General features: G+C 40.3%; 1 protein-coding gene across 3 annotated transcripts in view; it reads left to right on the top strand.

The window, feature by feature from the left end:
• LOC139685618 (uncharacterized) overlaps positions 1-18,954 on the top strand; it is a 144,657-nt gene that overhangs the window by 94,801 nt on the left and 30,902 nt on the right. The window contains exons 4-5 of one of the 3 annotated variants that reach the window (XM_071582555.1): positions 6,226-6,380; positions 16,651-16,789. In XM_071582555.1, coding sequence (XP_071438656.1) covers positions 6,226-6,380; positions 16,651-16,789 — 294 coding nt within the window. Of the gene's footprint in view, positions 1-5,121; positions 5,200-6,225; positions 6,381-16,650; positions 16,790-18,954 lie in introns of those variants that run through there. The other 2 variants (XM_071582556.1, XM_071582557.1) reach the window with 2 other exon arrangements.

Raw genomic sequence — 18,954 nt, 5'->3', positions numbered from 1 at the left:
TCTGAAAACCTCATAACCTTTCTTTTGTTTACTTTGAATCTAATTTCATTCCTATCGCACTGTTTTCCTTATTCGCTCATCAATGATTGCATCCCCTCGGCTGACTGACAAACTAAAGCTCAATCATCCGCACATCTAACTGATTTCGTGTGTCCTCACACACTATAACTCCCGCCTACAGCTACCGCCTCCCTTTCCATCACCTCCGCATGCACCTTGGAAGCAATAAGGAATAGGGGGCATTTTCGTTTCACTCATCTGCCTATTCACGACTTGTCAAGTACTACACGTATTCGAACAGCCTGAGACATTTAGCTGTTCCCGAACATTCGTCTATCCCTCCACTCTATGTACTGCAATGCATTGCATTAATGCATTCCAAGGTTTCACCCAATGTCTTTTATCGTGTGCCTCCTCGAAATCCACAAATAAAAACCAAAAATAGGCTGATTGTATTTTATTCTGCTTTGTATTAGTGGAATCATTAGAGCTATGGCATCATGCGTGTATCTCCGATTTCTGAACAAATACTGATTATCTATTAAGTAATTATTTTCCCTCCCGGCTCCCCCCATTTTTTGATCTTGAGAACCACTTTACCGCGTGTGAAATCGAACTTTTTTTCTCTTGTCTTCACAAACGGCTGCCTTTCCCTTTTATGGAATATAAACTAACGCTGAGCCAACGAAATCAGCCGGTCAAAGTCCTTCTTTGCATTCACTAGGAATTAGTGTACAAAAATCCTCATATCGTGTTATCCTTAACCCATTAGTAGTTCCGGCGGCATGTCATTAATCTCCAAGGCATAATTAGATTTCAATGCCCTTTATTTCTCGCATTAAGTACGCCTGGACATGAACTACCTTCTCTTCCTATTTCTAAACTGATAACTTCATTTTAATCATTAGGCTACTAAAAGTTAAGTCAAAACACTCTCTCACATGGAACTCTTACTTTCCTTCCTTGACTTATGTTTCCGTTTTTGTAGGCGAACAGATATTTTTGTGAACTATTAAATCAGGAAACGCATTGTTTTATCAATTCCTCTCTCCAACCACAAAAGCGTTTGTTCCACAATCAATTCTAATGCCAGCTAACAATACTGATTCATGCAAATGAACATTTTAAACAAGGTCTTAATATCGGCTTACGAAACATTCTACAGCTAATTACTTCCCATTGATTCCAAAAGAACACAATATTTGTACGAAAGTTGATGTGAAAGTTAAATTGCATTTCCTCTCTCTGAAATTGAATTCATTCAAAGAAATACTAATTTTCCCGGGACAGTTTCTAAATGATGGTCTTACCTTTTTGATTATTTTGGATGAGAATTGTAGATTTTTGGTAATATAGATCATACTTCACATGATGTCGTTATGGTTTTCTTTCCTCATATTTTCTGATTGCCTCTGCTGCTCTTTGGTAAAAAGGCTAAGCATTGGTACGTGGGCCTGATTGGTTACGAAAATGGTAGATAAGGTCCGTTTTGTCCGTTTAATAGCATCAAAGTTAATTATTCTTGACGATTCTAAGGATCAGTCTATGCCGTAATGGCATTTGTTGATCTTGCAATAAGTTTCAGTTTTTCGGTTCCCTCAAGTCTCTACGAGCAAAGAATTGGAACTACCTAACTTGATGAGTTAATTTTCATCTTATACCAACTCAACTAAATACTAAGTAGTATTTTTCGTCACATTCTAATATTTAGTGCCCAGGATTAACATAAGTCATGACGAAAATAAATCTGAACTTCACCTTAATTTCATATTATCCATAATATGTCCGTAATCCTTAATATAAACCCGTGAATAAAATTCACTCCACCTTAAATAGAAACACCCCTAGTATGAGGCCAGCATTTTCAGTAAAGTTCGGCAGGTTAGAGCAAAATTTTAAATCTACATCTGCATAAATACTCCACGATCCATCAAAAAGGTGGGTGGCAGACGTTGCAAGCAACAGGTGGGTTGGATAAGGGGTGATGGTGGAGATGAAGTGAAAAGGGAATAAACATTCTCTTGAAAACCTCCAATTCATTAAAGACATAAATACTCAGCCCATTAACTGCTAATAAGTAACACTGTTTTAAGTCACAAAATTTTCCAAAATAAATACACAAAATATTTGCCAATTAACTCCAACTCAAGCCAAACTTTCCCCTTTTGAGTGCCATAGCCTTTCCTTTTGGTCATAAGAAAATCACGTTCCATAGCCTTGCATTTGATTGAGTTACCTGCAGCGCTAAGATGAGGCGGGAAACGCCCTCGTGCCGAAAACACGCGGCGGCGGTCGTGAAGAGCGCTCCCGAATGTTGACTAAAGGAAACACTAAGCTCTTATGTTATCTTGCTATGAATCAGCCTAGATTACGTCTGTGGATGGTTCATTGTTCTGTAATTACAGCAAGTTTATCGGATCATTGTTTTCTGACGGTAATCAGCATGTCAGACTTGGCCTTTCTCCTGACCAGAGGAGAGTAACTACGTTACTTTAGGCAAACAAATCGAATCATTCGATCGAGAGCCGATCAACCGAAAGAGTCGCCAACCGCATCGACTGTGTTGGTATTTTTTAACTCTCATGGTAGCACTACGACTTGATTTGATTTCCCGGGTGACTTCATGGATATTTCCTATATTATAACATGTAAAAAAAATTCAAAGCGTGTTTAGCGTGAGTAAACACAATGAGCTACATTGAAAGAAACAAAAAGGGAAGCAATCGTACTATTCGAGGATCCGTGGAATATTGCATTTGATCTTCTCTAAACATTCACTGCTGCTAATGCACTCGGAAAGGGTCGGAAAATCGCTCAGGGGACGTGTAGGGAAGGGTGGCGAAAATCACCCTACACATGTCAGTGCATTAAATACATTGATTGCCGCACCCAAAATACTATCATCGACGCGATCGCATCATCGAAGCCACTATCCAACCACCAATTCACTGCACCCACCCTCTTCGGGCGGATTTCTAGAGGGGAAAAGGGTGGGAGAATTTTATTGGAGAGTGTCGTGGCGTGTCGTGGGTCATGCGCTATGTTTTATTTATTTATTTAACGACCTTGTTTTGGGGTGAAATTGAAACTCCATAATCCCTTCTTCCATCGAACTTGTACCCATTGCAGCTAAGACAATGACAAACACCCAAGCCCTAGGCGGAGGAAAATCCGTCCAGGAGGGACTCCGAACTGCCACCACTGGATTGGCCGGCGAGGAAGTTACCCCGTCGCCACCGGCCACCATGGCGGAAACGGATTAATTGAAAGAACATATTGTATATGCTCCATTCAAAAAGACAAAGCAGGAAAGCCGGTCTAGGGAATAGAATAAACAAGTATTAACTTGATTGAAAAGGTAGGAGCATCAGCATGCCGTAGAGGAAATAATGGCAAAGATAAATGTACTTTCATTGCAGAAAGTAGGACAGAGCTGACAGGATAGGAGACTCATCTTCAACATATACAAGTCACAGACTGCCCAGGTGTGAGTGTCAGATGGAGAGTCCAGATGGGAAGTGTTAGGAAGAGGAGTAAGACAAGGGTGTCTTATCATCTGTACGTTTCAACGTATATGTTGTGGAAATGATTAAAGAGGCATGGGAAGGATTGGAGATAGGAATGAATCGACAGGGGTTTCGTAAAATCATTTAGGTTTGGGGATGCTCAAGCTTAAGCTTGCCAGCCGGCTGTGGGGTTGCAAGTATTGCTGAGTGAAGTGGAAATTCAGTTTGATTGATATGAAATGAGTTTTAATATGAATAAAACAATGGTTATGCAATTTTCCAGAAAGAAAAAGGTCAATGTTTATATTAAAATAGGAGGGCAAAAACTAGACCAGCTGGATCTATCACTGGTGCTGTTTAATGTTTACATGGAGGATATGATTAAATAGCCATGGCATGAACTGTAGGTAGCAATTAAAGTCGGCAGGAAATTTGTAAATCAGTTAGGTTTGCTGATGGCCAAGCAGTTTGTCAATCAGCCAAGGGTTGTAAACTCTGCTGGGTACATAGGGCGACCAGTGCAAAACATGTGGGATGAGAATAAATGTAAGCAAAATAAGGGTTGTCTAAGAATAGAAAATATAAGCTAGATGCAAAAACAGGAGGGCACACACCAGAGCAAGTGGAACCGTTTACCTGTCTCGGAAGTGTTTCGGACCAAAATGGTGAAAGTAGTAGGGGTAGTAGCAGAGAGAAGAATTGCACCAGGCAAAGAGGCTTTCACAAGGAGGAAGGCATTGATGACAGGGAAATTGATTAAGGATGATGGGAAAAGGCTCGTCAAATTTTTGATATGGAGCGTAGTTATGTATGGCGCGGAAACGTGGTCAATGAAGCAAGACGATAGACGAGGATTGGAGGATTTGAAATGTGGGTGTGGGGAAAGATGGAGAAGGTGACGTGGATAGAAAGGGAAACAAACGGGGAGCTGTTGGGTAAGGTGGACGAGGAGAGGGGATTGCTAGGAGGAATTTAAAGAGGCAGGAAAAATGGATGAAGGGCGTATTGATCAGCAGTGGGATGTTGAAGGCTGTAATGGAGGGGAGAATGTCAGAAAAACGAGGAAAGGCAGGAACATGATATCCCGTTGGACGGGATGAAGGGAGGAAGGAAGTACACAGAGATGAAGAGAGGCCTGTTGTGGAGTAGGATGATGGGTTTTGTTTTGTTAGGAGAAACAAAATATTTATTTGGTAGTCGTTTCCATCCAACACCTACATTAAATGGTAAATTACCTATAATAATTTATACATATATATATATATATATATATATATATATATACTATATATATATATATATATATATATATATATATATATATATATATTTATTTATTTATTTATATGACCTGTAAATTCATAATTACCCATTGAAAACCATTTTTCCCAAATATAGCAGAAAGAAACCAATGATATATGGTAATTCTCTGAAGATTTGTGTTGTCATATTTTCATTATAATTTTAAAAATAAAAATGGCTTCATATACAACATGTCTCACAGTTGACTCCCAGATTTCATGTGCATGTATCATGAAGTAAGGATATTGAGATAGGCTTCATATTTAATGAAATCTCATTTTGTTTATTTTGGTGATTTCCTTGTGGATGAAAGCGGTGAAGTACTCGCGGGATGTTTCCCACCGGATGGTGAGGGAGTCAGCTAGCGACTCTTCGACGACTTACTCCTTCGTCATCCTCCTCATGGTATCGATGTGGGCCATCACTTTTGCCGCCCTTACTTGGCCTCCTTGGCTTGGACTCCTGGCTTTTGCTCACGCTCTCTCCCCTTCTCCAGAAGGACCATCTGGGACTCAAGACTCCGGGAGTTTACCGCATCCCCTGTGATTGTGGAGGAACTTACGTTGCAGAACGGCATAAACCGAGATGGATAAGTTCTCAGGCAAGCGCGGAAGCCGGTTCTCCAGATTATAAATAGACAAAGAAGATGGGAGAGCGAGAACCAATCAGGAGTGGCCTGAGTGCAAGTAGAGAAGGCATACGGGGACGGAAAAAATGATGGCTCTGTGTAAACGCCCGGAAGACGTGGACGGAATTAGTGATCGAAACGTCCGCAGCTGACACCTTGATCATTCCGTGGGAATCCCGGGAAGACTCTACCGTGCTCTCATATAATTTGCTTAATTTTTGGGTCGGGATTATAATTAATAGTAAAGAGTGTGTATGCTTCCTCCAATTTGTGACGCAACCTCGCTTCCGTACACTAACCTCGAATAATGACTTTGATTTACACAGGTGAAAGCACAGCGCGAGGCCACAACATAAACATTTCAAGGCTTTATTTATCAAGCAGTGTGTTTGTCTCTAACTTATTTTTCTAAACTAAGAATAAGCAATTCAAACCTGGAATCCCAGCAATTGGTATCCCACTCGATAGCATAAATATGACCGTTATTTCATATATCATTGAATTAACTTCTTATCGATTTGATAAAACCTTCATTTCACCAGTTTTAAACTTAATATGGAGTTGTATTTATTCTCCGTCCATTTTTTTCAATTAAATAACTTGCGATCTCATTTGTGGTTGGACTTTGGATTTAAAATATAATATTCCTAGAGCGTGCGGAGTGAAATTTCTTCACCTGCACTAATTTAACGGTGAGATCATTAGTTGAGGGAAAATACTGAATATTAGGGATATATAGTTTGGATTTCAGTGATTGGAATTTAAATTCCTTTCCTTTCCTTCATACAGTCACACTTATTCTTCGTCATGGAATATTTAAACGGTGGGGACCTCATGTTTCACATACAGCGAACTGGGCGCTTTGAGCAAGACAGATCAAGATTTTATGCGGCTGAAATTGTTTCCGGATTGAAGTTCCTTCACAAAAAGGGTATTGTCTACAGGTAAGTTTCACAATAGATGTTATCACGGCCTCGCCATATGTCAGTTTGCAACTCGGGAGGCATGTGCACTCTAATTAACAGAAGGTATAATTTAAGGTGAGGACAATATTCATCTCATATTTGTTCACAGAAGAGCACTTAATGTCATCCAAAGAGTACATGAGGTCAAAGTTAAGCTCTTACAAGGGCTCAAATGTAGCCTTTTGTCAGCCAGGCCTTTTGCCACCGCTCTGGAGTGGGTGTAGCAGAGCTGAGGGTCACGAGCCATTAAACGGGCAGTGGTGACGGAGCAGGAGGGATGTCCAGTACGTGGCTTTAGACAACAGCCGACGGCTCTCTATATGTCATTCATCCTTTCGTGGAATCAGGGCGATGTTAAATTGGGGGTCAGACACTAATTGCACGTACTCTCGGCGTAAGATAAGTACAAAATATGTAAGATAAGTACAAAAAATTCTATATTTTGCTGATATTTGGTGGGGAGCAGTGATGTACGTGTACACGTATATTAGTGGAAAGAATGTGGTTCACTACTGAAGCTTTCGTTCATGTGGGGCGTGTTGACGTCACTAAAATTACTGCTCCTGGGAGACGCGAGAGAAACGACTGTCAGAGAATCTTCATAAGATATGTTAATTCCATCATGTACTTCTTAGGATAGTGATTCAAAACCAACACATACATGCAAACCCATACCCATAGTGGCGCAATCATTCATGCAAAAATCCTTCCATTTTACACGCATGCAAATACATATACTATCATCCAACAAGTAATTGCACCTTAGGATGCAGTAAGAATTTATCCAATGACGTGCAAAATGGAATTTGAAAAACAAAAAGGGAAATTCCAGTACCAAATAAACAAGCAACATACAACGGTCTCCTCCTGAAGGAAACAGGTAGGGAATGTGACCCAACGTTTGTATTCTAAGTACCAAATGACGCAACGTCGGTGTACTCTAAGTACCAAATGGAATGTTATTCATAATTAAAATACTACAGAGTGAACTGCATCTACCCTTTAGAGAGGAATAATTCCATTATTTCTCTGAAATAAAATAACATATAATTTGCCTTCTTTAAAACATAAAAGACTTGAGGAAATCGCCATTTATCCCAAATTTGTGGGGAAATCCTTATTTGATATTTAATTGTTGCAAGTGAGCTGTCACTTTATTTGGTGAAGAAGTCAATTACAATTTACTCTGGTGCAATTATTGTGTTTTCACATCTGCAGAGGGTGTCATTAATGTATTCACTAGTATTTCTTGGCATTCTCAATGATATGTGATTGAAGGATCTGACCTTTTAATTTAGCCCGTTCAATTGACATGTTACTTCTAAACCTGACCAAGCAAAGGAAGCGTTGTATAGCTGTGAGATAAATGCCTTTTTCAAATGGATCTTGGTACATGTGTCACAGTTTGGGGTTTTCACAAACGGCACCAGACTCACACGCGTATCCTCGGCTTTTTTTTAACTAAGTGGTCACTTGCTGGTCAAAATTAAATTTCTGGTCAGGGGCCACTTCCATGTATCTCACTTTTTCCTCCAAGTAACGCTTTTACCCTCCATTTTGATTTGGGGTTCTGTGATCGATATTCTTTGCCGTCGGAGTACAGTGGCCTTCCTTTTGCTAGGATTAACGTCAATACGCCATCGTCTACAAGGCACGAGTATGTCCATAAGTAGTAGGAATGAGTCGATTAAAAAGAATGTATTGCCAGAATTGATTCATTCACACAAAAGTCATCGAATTAGCACCCCTGGGCGTCCTTACACCGCTGCCAGCGGGTTTTCCACGCCTCACAATCCCCTTCTGAAAGGCAGCGCCCGGAAAGCTGCTAGGCCCCTTCATCACGGCCTGCTGTAACATTTCCACCGAGCCGTGGTCTGATGTCATCACCGATTCGAGGCGGGGTAAGAACAAGGAGTCTGTTGGGGCTTTGTCTGGAAAATTTGAAACCTCACTCCCATGGTCGAGAAACTCTTGGCAAATCTGCGTGCAAATTTCCTTTCGTTAGTCCGAGAGCACTCGCTGCACCAACTCCGCACACACCTTTCTCGTGCTCATTTTTTCGGCCAAAAGCCGATGTACATCACTTTTAGGGAGGCCAATTTCATCATAAACAATGCTTGATCCGCGATCCCTGACTAACAAAACCTTCACTATTGCAAGATTTTTATCACTTTTTGAGGTTGAAGGGTGTCCTGAACGTTCGGCGTCTTCAACATCTTCTCTACCCTCCCAAAAAAACGCGTGCAACTCAAAAACACCCGATCTGCCCATGTCACCATAAGCTGCCTTGGGCAGTTCATGGGTCTCCGTCCCGGTTTTGTTCAGTTTCACGCAAAATTTAATGGCGTTGCTCTGATCCAACAACCAGTTCATGACGGAGCGTAACGAGGTCACGTTACAGATGTTTCGAAAACGAATGATCCTCACTCTGTAAAGACTGGCAGCCAACTGCCACCGGCCTCCGGCCTTTCTTGAGATCCCTCCCTCAAACCCAGCCGGAGAAACCGCCGCCCCTCCGTCCGTCCGTCTATTCGGGAAAAAATAAGTCCCGCTACTTTTAGGATAACCTTTTACATATACTACTTTAGTAGGCCTTCAATTTCACACTAAAGATATTTTTCTGCTAATTATGATGATCGCGAGCGGGTCATGACGGCCACTTTTTCAGCATAGATTGCTATCATAGAATTGGTTCCATAATTCCCTGTTATGTCGGCTGTATAGATATTGAGGAGTGTCGGTCCTAAGATTAAGAACCTTTTGGAACCCCGTTGTCCTTTTTCAGATTGACCTCTTTTGAAGTCAACATAGAATTCCCTGTTAACCAATTAATGTTTTAATCTACATCTACATAATATCCCGCAAGCCGCTGCAATTGCGTGTGGCGGGGGGTGTTAGGTCACCACCCGTAAAAAGGAACAAAACCACTTGCAAAATCAACACATACAGGCAAAAATATACCCAATTTGTCATTTACATTCATGCAAAAATCCTTTAATTCTACACGCATGCAAATACATATACTATCACGTTACAAATAATTGCACTTAGGATGCAGTAAGAAATTTGTCTAATAACGTGCAAGCTAGAATTTGAAAAGCAGGAAGACGATCGTTGATTGGTTGGTGATTATTACTAGCGTCAGCCACGTTGAGAGTTTAAATGATGTCATTTCATGTATTAGTGTCTCATGCCAAATACTTTGGAGGGATCTAATATAGCACAGCAACAACCCAAGAAAAGTTGAAGCTGCAGTTATGCAGTATGCGACTCTTAATATTTGAGATGCTGTAGAGTGTCCGTCTCTGAACGTTTGGTAATATGTCTTTTTCAAATGCAAAAGCTTGCAGTTTTAATAAGAGAAGCTTCTTATAGAACTTGCTTAATCCATATAAAAGTGATATATGTTAACAGTCGTTTATGGTTGGACCTCTTTTTCCCGGTTTTCTAAGATATAAAAATTCCGCCAATATCCTATTTATTAGAAATGGTTTTCCTCATGTATGCGTTAGATATATTTCATAGAAGTAGCCCAGCCATTATTGGTATTTGTCTAGGTATCTCGTTTTCAACACTATCTGGTCGTGGAACTACATCAATGGTAGGGACGATATCTGCAATATTGTTTATAAAAAATATGGTCATATTTTCAGGAATGAAGATTATAAATGGCAAAAAAATAGGAATGACAATAAAGTATCAATGATATTTGACATGGCATTCTACATTTCCCATCACAGACGGCGCTTTGCTGAGTCTGAAACGATAGTTTTACGCTTTGTGAAAGGTGAATTCATTTTTCATATATCAGCTTATTAAATTAATGCTATGAATATCGATAGGAACTTTAATTAGCGATTTATCACTGATTAAAAATATAATAAAGCATTTATTTTGCAAATGAATATTATTGTTTTCATTGCCTTACGAATTGTTTTTGTTGTAAGCAATTTGATCACCAACAATTGTTTTGCACTAGCCATACACGAAAAAATTAGATTTATAGCACTCACAACACAAATAAAGGAATAGCGCTACTTTTGAGTTTCGTTCTCATTGCATTACCTCAGAAAAGACGAAGTTAATACTTTGCGGTTTTAAATCAATGGTCTCTCATTTCTCCGTCTGTAATTTTCCAAGGGCCAAATGTAATCCACTTTAATTGTGATTACGAATCCTGATCTCGTATATCCTACGTGTTCTCGGCTACGTGTGGCTGCTTTCAATTTTTGTTCAGATTATGTGCGTGTATATATACACCCTGCCATTAAAATATGATAATCCGCCTTATGGTGAACACATAATCACATGTGTATAAGGAAAAGGGGTAAGATGGGAAAAGGGGATAAAATGCAAACCCATGATTTCTGAGAAAAGTGAAATGATGCGGATCGCAAGTGAAAAAAACGTTTCCTTCCTCGGAATTTGAATAAGTCTTAATGCCGAAAACATTCTCTCCGCCGGAAGGAAATTCTCGATGATTCTTTTCAGGTTGAAAAACAGTGGAAAAAGCTTTTCTACGGAAATGAATCGACTCCGTCTGTTTGATAGTGCGTCTTCGCGATGGGGTAAAAGTTATTTCACATAGAATGTTATTACCTACCGTTAATCACTTACACTTGGAAATGTGAGAAAAATAAATTAATGCGTTTGTTCTTTTGATTAATGTTAATAATTATTTTCCTATGGTGATATTCTCTTTGACGTATATGTTGCAAGAAACATACTAGAAGCATTTAAAATATTTAGATGTCCACTAGTGTTATTAATTATTAGACTAAATGAAGTAATTTTTCTCAGTGTGAATTATTACAACCCATGCAGCATAAGAATGAAAGATAAAAAAAGATGTTCAATAATTATTATTTTACAGAATACTTACCATCTCTTGAAAACGATAAATCCATTTAAATGATTAATTCGATGTTGAATCTCAAACATTTCCTGAAAAGTATTATTTTGCAATAGGGCCTAACCGACGATATCCAAGTGGAATTTGCCCGTAATGGGAAAAATAGAAGCACTTACTCCGCACCGTCAAAGCGTAATGTGTTCCAGATCAAACAAATTAATTTTACAATTTTTATTATAATGTAGATATTCCTATATATATATATATATATATATATATATATATATATATATAATGTATAACACTTAGCACTAGTGGACACAGACAAAAACGCAGAAACACACAAAAAAGAGACTCACTATTTTTCGAATTTTCGGTGGTCGTGACCACCTTTATCAAGGAAGAGAGGGACAGTTTTGTCTGTGTCCACTAGTGCTAAGTGTTATACATTATTATTCACGTCCGTGAGACTTTCAAAAAGTGTTATATATATATATATATTTATATATATATATATATTATATATATATATACACTCACACATACGTCATTATATACTACATTCTTCAAGTGGTCTAAGGGTTTGTGCGTTCTGATGACCCCTAGAGCTGTGCCGGCCGACGCAATGATAGTTGCTCTGGGTTGGGTCATCTATATTTGCCTATGGTTCAACACCTGTTCCTCAGTGAGGCGGCTGCAAACGCGCCTGGTCCAAGTGGGGCGGCCATTGAGTGATGGTGTCACGTTAAAAACAGTATGGACGTAGGCAACGGAACCCACCTCAATTACTAATCCTAAGGGCGTTTATGATGGATAGTACAGAGAAAATGAGTTCTTGTAACTACGGGACTCGGCCCAATCGACCTTGTGCCGCTCCTAGCAACGGGAGAGGTAAGGTTCTCGCGGTCGTCCTCTCACGACAGCCCTGCTATGCGTACGCGACAGCAGCAGGCAGGAAACCACGGGTTAAGGGCGAGATTAGAAACATGAACGAGAGAAGGAAATGAAAGAATATAAATACAGAGATGGGTGCACGGAAGTGTAAAGAGTCGATAATTACCTTACTTAAGTGCGAAACATATAAATTGGAGGCTGGGATACACAGTGCGAAGACATGGAGAGTTCAAAAAGAAAGGGTGAAATTGGTGCGCTCTATAGAAAGGTTAAAACACTGCTGGGAAGTAAAAAGGAAAAATGTGCGTTAACAATCAAAGTTAAGTCGGGTAAAATCAGCTAAGCTACAAAAGAATTGGAAGGAATGTATAGAAGAGCTGTATCGCGAAGCACTTAAAACCAGCAAGGTTAGATAGAGAAATATAATATGACGTAGATAAATATAGCTTAGGTCCAGGCATACTCGACGATGAGATAGAAAAGGCATCAAGGGAACTGAAATGAAATAAGGTCGTGGGGGTAGACAACATTCCTGCGGAACCATTTAAAGGTTTAGGAAAATGTGGGGAAAAGAGCTTTTATGGACTAATTGGCAGCATTTATAAGGGAGGAATCTGACTGGAAGACTTTGTCAGAACAGTGTTGGTTCCCATTCCAAAAAATTAAAAAGCTACATCACGTGAAGACTACGGAACCATAAGTTTGATGATGCACCCAGCTTAAGTGGTTCTCTGAATCATCAAAAAGAGGACTGAGATCAGGGTAAACATAAAAGAGAGAAGGTCGCGGTTACTTAGGGGATAATCAGGTTGGGTTCAGAAAGGGTAGAGGCACGCGTGATGCCATAGCAGCAATGAGGTTGCTAACAAAGGATAACAATAGATACAATCAGTATGTATTTGTTTGCTTTGTGGAACTTAAAAAGCCGTTTGATAGAGTGAATTGGGAATGTTTTAGAATATATTCAGAAAAAAGGAGGGATAGTTATTTAGCCGCAACCTGTATATAGTATGCATCAGGTTGATGTGCATCTACATCTATTTAATACCCCGAAAATCGCCGCAAGGGCGTGTGGCGTTGGGACACCTAACACCTAGATGGTGGTGTCCTAACACCACAAAGGTGGTGTTAGGACACCACCTGTAATTAAGGAAGAAAAAAAACCGCACGCAACAGCCACAAATTTATACAATCCGCAAACAAAACATGGCATACACTCATGCAAGAACACTTACACCCCACACACATGCAAACACTCAAACCACCAACTAACATACACACGCATCTACAAATACACGTAATATCCTTGCAATGTCTAACTTTTTCCGACTTGTAAATTCAAGGTTTTCAATAAATGTTGATCAGATGCGAGTGGCAGAAGGAGAGTCGGGGTGGCCAGTGTTTGAAAAAAGATTGAGCCCATTGCTTCTTGTATTTTTCTTCGTCTATGTGGAGGAAGTGACAATTGCTGTGGCAAGAACTGGAGAAGGGGACGATAATCGGGGTGATTAATAAAATCAGGAAGGTATCCATGTTTAGTCGTCCACAACTCGCCAGCCTCCGACTCGTCCTCGTTCATTCTCCTCTGACACCAAACCCATCTTGCCGATATTTTTTGCAAAATCAATTTTTCGTACAAATCTAAACCACACCGTAACACCAAATCTAAACACCGTACCTTACGATACAGCCTGTGGCTTCCATTATTTCGCGAACTTCGATACGTCGATCACTCAAAACCATATCTTGGATATTTTTAATCATTCTGGAGGAAGTCGCTTCCACCGGGTGTCCCGAGCGGCTTTCATTTGTGAATGTACGGCAACGTTGAAACTCATTTGGTCAATTTAAAACAGTCGCCAACACAGGAGCAGAGATGCCATGAACTTCATTCAACTCGGCTTCGATCACTTTCGGTGTCAAGTATTTTAAATAGAAGTGTTTCATCACCAGACGAAACTTGTTTTTTTTTATTTTCTGAATAAATAAAACGTTTTTGCTTCAATCGACTGTGAGAAATAAGCATTGTGATGGACAAAATATGTTAAAACTTTGACAGGAGTCTAGAGAATAGTAGAGTTAGGGGAGGGGAAGGAGAGCAGAGGTAATTTGCGCCTTTTGGGAATGAATGGGAAAGGAGGATGGGCGGAGAGAAACCCGGCGTCGGCATTGGCCTGGCCTTAACAAAAGAGGCCAAGGGGACCGGTAATTCCATTCCGACGGACGTCATACTCACTTAAACTGCTCTCCACAAATCACTTAAAGCAAGGGCACGAGATGCCACTGAAAAAAATGTTTTTAATTGTCAATCAATGTATTATAGTATTTTACATTTGCTATAAAGAAGCGCGTGCGGAGCAATGTGAGTGACCGCGAATATTAAGATAGCCGCCGAGACATCCTAATAAATACGGCACTCTCCCTCTTCAGAGCATCTCCGCCCCCGGAAATACGTAACATTTAATATATCACTCGCATTGGGGTCACTCTCCAAACCTTCACAAAGATATGCTTTTTTGTGCCGCAAACAAACAATTGAACTATCATACCAAAGTTTTGCTTTCGCTGAGGGGTTAGACTATAAAAAATATCTCCTTTATATTTGAGTGCGGTAGTACTAACCATTGATGCCACCGAAACCTGTGCTGTCTGACTCGAACACTATTCTGTATATTCGTAGACAGAGTTGAGAGCCTTAACCAAGAAGTGTGAACAAACTATTGATTAAACTAAATGTCTCTCTATTTACTGCCAATGATACTGTAATTTATTTGACGCTATATTCTTATTCCGTTTTTTTCATTCTCCAAAATAGGATAGCAAACAATTTTTGGGAGACAGCGATTTATCAAGAAACCTACGGTACCCTTTCTTGAAGTGCCTATTGAAATCCTATGAACCTCCGTAAAATTTAAAAGTGTCTACGGTTATTTAAATATAAACTCATATTGTAGGTTATATTGCGGTGTAATTTTAGCATGAAGATTTTGCATGATACATGCATTTACTCCAAACCTGTATTTTTAATTATTTTTTTACTAGAATCACCGAAATGTCCGTAATCGTCGGCAAATAATGAGTGAAATGGCGCTTTCGGACTCTGCTGTTCCATACAAAACAAAATAGCTTTAATGAGGGATCTCACCCAAGTTTTCAGCTCCCAGACATTCTTGGTCGCACCATCGCGGCTTCCCTAGCCGCCACTGCTGTCAGTCATTATTGGGTTAAGCCCATACAAGTTTATGATTACTCTCAAAGACAAATATTTAGTGTAAATAATTACACATAATGAATTCACCCAAATCCTTGGCCTCCATCAAATTCTCCCGGGCTTCCAACATCTCAGTAGCTTGCATAAAGGCGTCAACGTAGAACATACTCCTCGGTTCTCTTCCACAATACACCATTAATTTTTGCCCCTATTAGAATCCGCCCGGCCTCAGCTTGTTTCCTTGACCCCCCATAACCTGCGTTATGCTGCGGACGTTAAGCTGCGGACCCCTTGGCGCCTTTCGTAAAGAGTAGGCTAATGCCGACGCCGGGTTTCTCTCCACCCTTCCTCCTTTCCTGCCCATCTCTAATGGCGCAAATGACCTCAGCTGTCGGTCGCCTTCCCTAAATACTACTACTGCTCTGGGCATATTGGGCATTTGCATGCAAAATTTTTTAACGTACCTGATTTTTCCAGTTTAATCGTACTCTATGAAATGAGTAGTAAAGCATATAGGTCGGGGAACATTTGAGGGGCTGAGAAAATTCACAATTTTCTCCGATGCAATGCGACACACGCATTATTTTTTATAATGTTAGATAATAGATAATAAAACACGTCCGACTAAATGATGAAATCTTTAACTGGAACGCGCAACTAATTATGTAGCTAGACTAATTAATTTTCTGAAAATATGTTTCATTTGAAATAATTTTGAATGAAAAAAGGCGCACATTTCCGCAGCAACAACAGCAGCAGTGGGACAACTCGAAGTTATTTCAAATTTTACTTTCCTCCACTTCCGCATGGCAGTGTAGAATACATTATGACTGTAAGCTCTCTCTTCCCTTTTTATTCCTCCGCGTGCATTTCTCCTTTCTACTCCAAAGAAGCTAGAAGAATGAAACGATGATAGAAGGACACCGAGAAAGAAAAGTTAACCATTTCCGACCTGTACCTATCGACGAGAGGATTATAAATGAAACAACGCTGTTTGAGCTCTTGTGCACATTGCATTGAGCATTGTGCTCTTGCACATTTCTCAATCTGAAACATTGCTCTCCACGGCGCACTTCCGTGCGCCGTGATCTTCCCTTTTTAATGCCTGTGGTGCACAGCCATCAAGTAAATCAATGCTATCGGCCAAATATTACTCATTGAGTGGCTTTACTATTTTTAAACATGAATGGATGCCTTGTGAAATCTAACCTCTCTTCTACACTTGTTCTTTCTTTCAAAAAACAAATAAATTTTCTTTTCCTTTCCCTCGACTCCATGGGCACGCCACACAGGGACCTTAAGTTGGACAACCTTCTCCTTGACTACCATGGCCATGTACGGCTTGCCGATTTTGGAATGTGCAAACTGCAAATATTCCTGGATAGAACAGCTGATACATTCTGCGGAACGCCGGATTACATCGCTCCAGAGGTAAAAGTATACTCTGCTGATGGGGAGGAAAATTCCGCGTCTGACATTATTTGTTTCTAACTTACTTACAGTGTAATCACTATAATGGTCGTAGACTTGTTAAATACGTGGGAGAAATGTGTCTTGCTGCAACGTTTTAAGTTTATTTTATTCCTTGAAACAAATGTATTGACTATTGCTAAATAATATAGCAATCAAATTTCGTGGGTGAAAGGTGGCTGTTTTGGTGCATTGTTTCGCATTTTGATCGATGATTTTTGAAGCAGTGTATTATATAAAATTAGAGGTGTGGTGGTCACGTGGGTAGAGCGCTGCATTGCCTGACTGGAGGGCCCGGGTTATATTCCGAGTTACCTCCCACGGATCCGACTTCATTCGGCTCGTGTGATTTATTCCAGGCACCGATTCTTCGTGGGGAACAGCAAGTGGCCCGCAAACAATAAGGCTCTTGTCCTCCACTATTACCCTGATGAGTGAATTCACACTCTGTGCCTACACATGGCTTAGTACGGCGTGAGCTCTACCCTAGCTACCCCCATCTACTCACCTTGATGTACTTTCACGACCCGTGTTCCCACGTGAGCGACAGCCATAGATTATTTGCAAACGACCAAGTGATTTCACAGATGACACAAAACACAGCAATACCACGATTGATATTTATTGACGACTATGGATTTAAAGCTGTGTGGCATCTTCAAGTGATACGTTCAATTGGAACCCATTAATTTTATAATTTTGTTGCCTACCAGATGATGCCACACAGTGATGAAACCATGGTCGTCAATAAATATTAATTGTGCAATTGCTCTGTTTCTGTTATCTGTGCAGTGGAGAAATTCCACCGGGTGACGGCTAAAACAGTGTCATAGACTGATTGATTTTCAAGAAATAAAGACAAAGGTCGGTGGCATACGATAATTTCTGCTGTAGATAAAAATCAAATATGCTGAGAGAAAATATTCATCGCTAAATTTTGGGAATAAAAAATAAATAATCACATTAATGGATCCGGATTTTACCCATCAGGGCAAATCAAATTTTTGGGTGTCTCAGTGACATCGACCTTTTTATGAGGTACACACAAGTTGCTCGTAATAAGAAGAGCGATTAAGAAAGGGTTGGATAAAAAATGATTAAGTAATAGTCCCCTTAGAACAATTGTTCCTAGGCTTGTCGTCTGCATTTGTTCTTAATACATGTGTATTTGTTTCGCAAGGAATATGACATCTCAATTGATCTCTCTAAATTTTATTTTCACGGTCTTTCAAACGTTTCTACGATGACACTCCGTCCGTTTTTGGCGTCGTCGCTAAAGGAACCTGCTTCCAATTCATCCAAAACAATTGACCCGTGCATTAACCTTTGCCCTGTGAATCATTCCTACTCTATGACAACAATCAATATAGGCACTGTAATAAAATACATTATTCAGGATTACAATCCCGGGCAGTATAGCTTTTTGACGATAGGTCTAACACTGATTACTGAAAATAGAATATTTCCCTATAATAGTTGGAAAGCCACAGCTATAAACCCAAAGGTATGATTTGATAAGTGAGGGTAGAACTCACACAGTACTCCAATAAGTCCAACTACAGGGTTCGTCCGGAAAATAAGTGTACTGACTACTGATTTTTTCCCGCCGCTCCAGGCGCGCCCAGCACCGCTCAGACGGGCTGCGATTGGAGGGGGGTATGTTGGCAAGCGACGCTGAAAAAGGTAGTCGGCTCTGAGCTGTGGTGTAGTGAGGAGCTCTGTTAACGCGAACCTCCACGCTCGACCCACGTCACGGAACGCGATGCCGAAGTTTTTGGAGCAGCGTTATTCCATCAAATTTGCGGTAAAGCTTGGGAAATCGTCTACCGAAACTGTCGGTATGATTAACCAGGCTTACGGGGAGTCAGCCATGTCCAGAAACATGATCTTTCGGTGGCACAAGATGTTCGTGGAGGGCAGAGAAGAGGTCGACGACGAGTCTTCGAGAGGTTCCCGATGATGCCTTCGCGGGAGCGTTCCAGGAATGGGAACGCCGCTGGAACAAGTGTATCGACTCACAAGGGTCCTATTTTGAGGAATATTAGCTTAAGATATGTAAAAGTGTAATAAATTTTTTTTCCTGAGCTCAGTACACTTATTTTCCGGACGAACCCTGTAAGAGGGTT

Source organism: Hetaerina americana, unplaced genomic scaffold (genome assembly GCF_022747635.1).
Source record: "Hetaerina americana unplaced genomic scaffold, ioHetAmer1.1.p SCAF_119, whole genome shotgun sequence".
Taxonomy (NCBI): Eukaryota; Metazoa; Arthropoda; class Insecta; order Odonata; family Calopterygidae; genus Hetaerina; species Hetaerina americana.
Note: the sequence above shows the minus strand (reverse complement) of the source record. Positions and strands in the feature narration are given on the sequence as shown.